The 5,389-nt window shown below is 39.6% G+C and overlaps 1 protein-coding gene across 2 annotated transcripts in view; it reads left to right on the top strand.

The window, feature by feature from the left end:
• The window catches only part of PSMD1 (proteasome (prosome, macropain) 26S subunit, non-ATPase, 1), a 96,976-nt gene that overhangs the window by 70,303 nt on the left and 21,284 nt on the right, over nt 1–5,389 (top strand). For both annotated transcript variants that reach the window (XM_006893483.1, XM_006893482.1), the window contains exon 18: nt 698–814. In XM_006893483.1, the coding sequence (XP_006893545.1) occupies nt 698–814 (117 nt within the window). The remainder of the gene's footprint in view (nt 1–697; nt 815–5,389) is intronic.

The following is a 5,389-nucleotide window of genomic DNA, read 5'->3' as shown; positions in this document are numbered from 1 at the left end:
TGAGATGGATTGATTAGGTGACTGGGGTAATCGGGATGGGTGTGTCGGAGGCAGTGCGGTTGGCGCAGGATAGAGCAGGGTTTAGGGCTGTTTTGCATAGGGTCGCTATGAGTCGAAAACGACTTCGACGGCACAAAACAACAACAACAACACTAAACAAAATCTTCTAAGGTAGTGCTTTATCCTAGTATTTGAAGGAAATTGACAACATAGTGGACATAATATCAATTTTAGAGTCAAATGGGCCTGGGTTTATTATACTTCTTAACATGTTACATTGGTTAAGTTAATCAACTTTATGATGCTCCCCTTTTTTTTTTTTAATTTCTAAAATGGGAATGATAGTGCCTGTCTTTTAGAATTATTGTAAGAACTCTGGAATAATTGAATACTTTGAAAATAATAAATGATTATCAAATACTAAAAACATTTTCTCCTAATTCCTTTATGACTTCTTTGACTTAAAAGCAAGAACACTCATGAATTCTTATAGTAGAGAATTTCATCTGCATCAGTGACTTTGAGAGTCTGTACTCTCAGTTCTGAATTTTTATTTTTAAAAGTCTGAAATTAAACTGTTACTACTTGGTTAGATAAAAATAATAGTTAAATTTTACTTGGAATACAATAACTAATTTGAAAGTCTTACATTTACACACTTCATCTAAACATTTTGTTTCTTTTTAAATCCTTTCAGGAAGCAATTAATTTGCTAGAACCAATGACAAATGACCCTGTGAACTATGTAAGGCAAGGAGCTCTCATAGCCTCGGCTCTCATCATGATCCAGCAGACTGAAATTACTTGTCCAAAGGTGAGCGCACAAAGAAATTCTGTTGAAATAGCTTATAGGAGAGAACTGTTTCAGGCTCACCTTCTTTTGAAGATTTCAGATATGGTATAAACACTGTAGTCATAGGAATTAGCATTTGTGGGGTAGGTGGTGGTGGTGGTGGTGGTTCACTGCTCTTGAGTCAGAACTGAGTCATAGCTGACCCTCCAGTGAGTTTTCAGAGACTGTGAGTCGCACAGGAGGAGATAACTATGTGGTGCTGGTAATGTTCGCTGTTGTCCAGTTAGCTCGAACTCATGACAGCTCTGAGTACAACAGAACAAAGCATGACCCTGACCTGCACCCTCCTGCCAGTCAGAGCCGAGCTGGGGCCGTTGCTGCAGCAGTTGTGGCAATCCATCTCGCTAAGGATCATCCTCCTCTTGCCCAGCTTCTGCTGAAGGACATGCTGCCCTTCTCCAGGGCACTTCTCTCCTTGCAGCACGTCCAAAAGATAGGAAATGAAGCCCTTCGTTCTCACTTCTAAGGAGCACCTGGCTGTACTGCTTCAAAGAGAAATTGGCTCTCCTCTGGCAGTCAGTGTTCTTCTCTGGTCCGTCTCCGAAGAGAGATTTGTTTATTCTTTTGGCCGTCACTGTTCTTCATCAGTCCATATTCTTCACCAGTGTCGTAATTCAGATATACCAGTTGTTCTTTGGCTTTCTTACTAATTGTCCTAGGTTTTTCATATACTTAAGGCATTTGAAGATCAGTGACTTGAGGCACACATGCCTTATACCTCAAAGTGATATTTTTGCTCCTTAGCACTAACAGCCTTTTGCAGTACATTTGCCCAGTGCGGTATGTTGTTTCATCTATTGACTGTTGACTCCGTGGACATTGATTCTATTTCCAAGTAAAATTAAATACTTGGAAAGTTCATCAATATTTTCTCCATTTATAATGTAATTTTTACAAATTCAAAGTTGTTTTGTCCATTTAAGGGAGCTCTGGTGGCCATGCTGAAAACATTTGGCTGCTAACTGAAATCTCTCCAAATACTGTGCAGGAGAACGATGAGACGGTTAAATTTTATAAAGATTTGTAGCCTTGGAAACACTATGGGCAGTTCTACTGTGATGCGCTTGGTCGCCATAAGTTGAAATCAGCTTAACAACAGTGGGGATGGGGTGAGGACATATGCTGATGAAATCATGAAGTCAGCTTGCATTGTCCTATTAAAATTTATTCTGTGGGATAACATCTTCTGAGAATGAACTCATTATTTTTGTGCTCATCCCTTTTAGGTAATGTCCTACCATCATTTATTTAGTACATACAACCTCAGTTTAGGAATTATTATGTCCAGATTCACTGTTGGAATGTTTTACCCTCCTGGGCAGAATTTCACATTGCTCCACGATGGCTATCCTTCTGCCATGACCTATATTTGCCACACAGAAACGCCCCTGCAGATTGTGCCTTTCTTGTAGAGGGACTGTTGTCTTTCTGTCTTGCTTTCCACCTGTCTGTCTTCTCTCCTTCACTGCTTATGCCTCTTACTGTATGTAATATGTGACTCATTTGATCCCCAATCCCATTAACTTCTCAGCTGATCCTTCTGAAATCCCTTTCTCTAGGCTTGGTGTGAAGAGGAAAGACTTAGAGCTGCTCTCCCTAAAGAAATCTTCCTCATCTCCCATAGCTCACCTCTCATCTCCCACCATGACAGGGACCTCATCACAGATTTTCCCATGTCTGTTTCAGAATTTCCTCACCACAGTCTCTCAGGCTTCGTTGTAATGTATGTTGACACCTCAGTCAAAACGTCTCATTTAATATCATGATAGAGAAACAGAAGATGCATGTCGTTTTTAGATGCTGCAGAATTTACTGTTTCTCCTAGTGACCCTATAAACAACAGATTGGAACCGATTGCCCATCTTGTGCCATCCTCACAGTGCTCAGACCTGTTGCTATAGTCACTGTGAGTCCGTGTCACTGAAGATCTCACCTTCACTGACGACTTTTCCCAGTATGATGTCTTTTATCCAAGAACTAGCTCCTTCCTACAAGATACCCACAGTAGAACACATGCAATACATTGCACTTCCTTCAAGACATCCTTATTATATGTACTAGAATTTACATGTTTGCTGTACTAAATAGAAATGTAATAAACAGAACACCAAACTCACTGTCAAGCTGATTTGTATGTGTAGCGTCACTGTATAGAATAGTACTGCCTATGGGTTTCCAGAACTATAAATCTTGATGACAACCGATTCCACTTGTTTATCCCATAGAGAGGCTAGTGGATTAAACCACCAACCTTATTTATAGTAGTCAAGCACTTTGACTTCTGTACTATCAGGGCTCCTTCAGAGGTACAGCTTTTACTGTAATTTCAGATCTCTTCATTGAAATCATTTAAATGATCTTTTTAAAAACCCTACTTATTTATGAGAAGCCTTAAAAAAGATTGACAACAGAGAACACCATTGGGATATTGTTTTTCATCATCGAGCAGATAGACAACACCCTTGCTTTCAGCAGAGTAAACATAAAACAGTTTGTTGTTATGTGCTGTAAAGTCGACTGTGACCTACAGCAGCTTTATGAAGGACAGATATGAACCTGTGCCATCCTCATTATCTCTAATATACTTGAGCCCATTGTTATAGTCACTGTGTCAGTCTGTCCTGCTGAGACTCTTCCTCTCTTTAGCCAACATTTTACATTTCCAAGCATGTGGTTTTTTCAAAGACGGCCCCTCCTTACAACGTGCCCAGGGTTTATGAGACAGAATTTCACTATCTTTGCCTCTAAGGAGCACCCTAATTGCACTTTCTTCAAGACATGTTTGTTTGTTCTTTTGACAGTCCATGAAATATTCTTTTTGACAATCTCTTCTCCACAAGAGCTCAAAGGTATCAGTTAATTCTTTCATCCTTACTCTTGTCCAGCTCTCAGGCAGTATGACAGTGATTGAAAAGACCATGGCTTTGATCAGGTGTACTGTAGCAATTAAACTGGTATTATTGCTCGTTAGCACTTTGGAAAGGTCCCTGAAAGCTTTTTTCTCCAGTGTAACACATCTTTTGATTTCTTGACTTCTGGTATCAAGGATGTTGGTTGTGTATCCTAGTAATATGAATTCTTTGACAACTTCACTTTTCTTTGGTCCATCATGATGTTGCCTATTGGCCCAGTGGTGAGGATGGTTTTTTTTCCCCTTGATGTTGTACATTTTGAAGGCTGCAACAGGTGTTCAAAATCCTTTTTACTCTGGGCAAACAAGGTTGTGTCATCTGCGTAACACAGGTTGTTGATTCTTCCTCCAATCCTGAAGCCACATTCCTCTTCATAGAGTTCAGTGTCTTGAAATTTTTGGTAAGCATGCAGATTGAATAGGTATAGAGAAAGGGTACCGCCCTGATGTACATCTTTCTTGATTTTAAAGCTTGTGTTGTTCCTTTTTTCATACAGAAACTTCTTGGTCTAGGTATAGCTTTGGCCGGAGCACAATTAAGTGTTCTAGGATTCCCGTTCTTGTCAGTGTTATCCATAGTTTGTTATAATCCACACAGTCAAATGCCTTTGCATAGTCAATAAAACACAAATAGACATTCTTCTGGTATTCTTTACTTTGAAACAAGATCCATCTGCCATTAGCAGTTAAATCCAGCTTAGATTTCTGGCTTCACAAGAGAAAGATGGACAGTCTCCTCCTGTGTGATTTATAGCCTCTGAAAACCCGCTGAAGGGCTAGCTGAGTCAGTTCTGACCCAGCAATGTTGACTTAAAGTTTGTTGAGGAGAGTAGATATCTTTTTTTTTTAATTTTACTAATTTTAATGAACATTTACAGAGATTTTGGATTTTCATTCATTATTGTTGCACTTTTCTCCCCGCCCACCCCTCCTCTGCAGTTCAGTTTGCTCCTTTCTGAAAAGTAAAAGAAAAATTCCTTCATTGCTCTACAGTCCGGCCACACACACACACACCCCCGCCCCCAGCCCCGAGTGCACTCTTAATTCTCTGCAACCTTAATTCTCTTGTGATAACCATAAAACCCTATTATATATCGCTTTTAAACTGTTCTCTCCCTCATCTGTTTCAATGCAGTATACATCATTTATCCAGTTTTTCTGTCTTTTTTTCATTGTTAACGTTATTTTTTCTTTTTTTTTTTTCCAATTTGTTATTAATTTCAATGAAAGTTTATAGAGACTTTGGATTTCCATTCATTCATTGTTGCACTTTTCTCCCCTCCCAACCCTCCCTCCTAGTACATTACCCTCTTGGAAAAGTAAAATTCTTTCATTGTTTTATAATCCCTCCCCCCAGGTCCACTCCACTATACAGCCTTTGCTCTGGACTCCTGTCATGACAAAAATAACTAATAATTTTCCCTCTTAAGCAGTTTTCTCCCTCATCTGTTTCAGTGCAGTATACATTATTGAACCCATCCTTCTCAGTCTCCTCCCAACCCCGAGGTCAGTCCTGCTTTACAACAGTGGCACCATGCAGTATTTGTCTTTTGTGACTGAGATATTTCACTCAGCATAAAGTCCTCCAGGGTCACCCATTTTTAATAATATTGCATGAGTTGCTT

Source organism: Elephantulus edwardii, unplaced genomic scaffold, assembly GCF_000299155.1.
Source record: "Elephantulus edwardii isolate Elephantulus edwardi_28Jun2011 unplaced genomic scaffold, EleEdw1.0 scaffold00127, whole genome shotgun sequence".
Lineage (NCBI taxonomy): Eukaryota > Metazoa > Chordata > Mammalia > Macroscelidea > Macroscelididae > Elephantulus > Elephantulus edwardii.
This window is presented reverse-complemented; position numbering and strand designations above follow the sequence as displayed.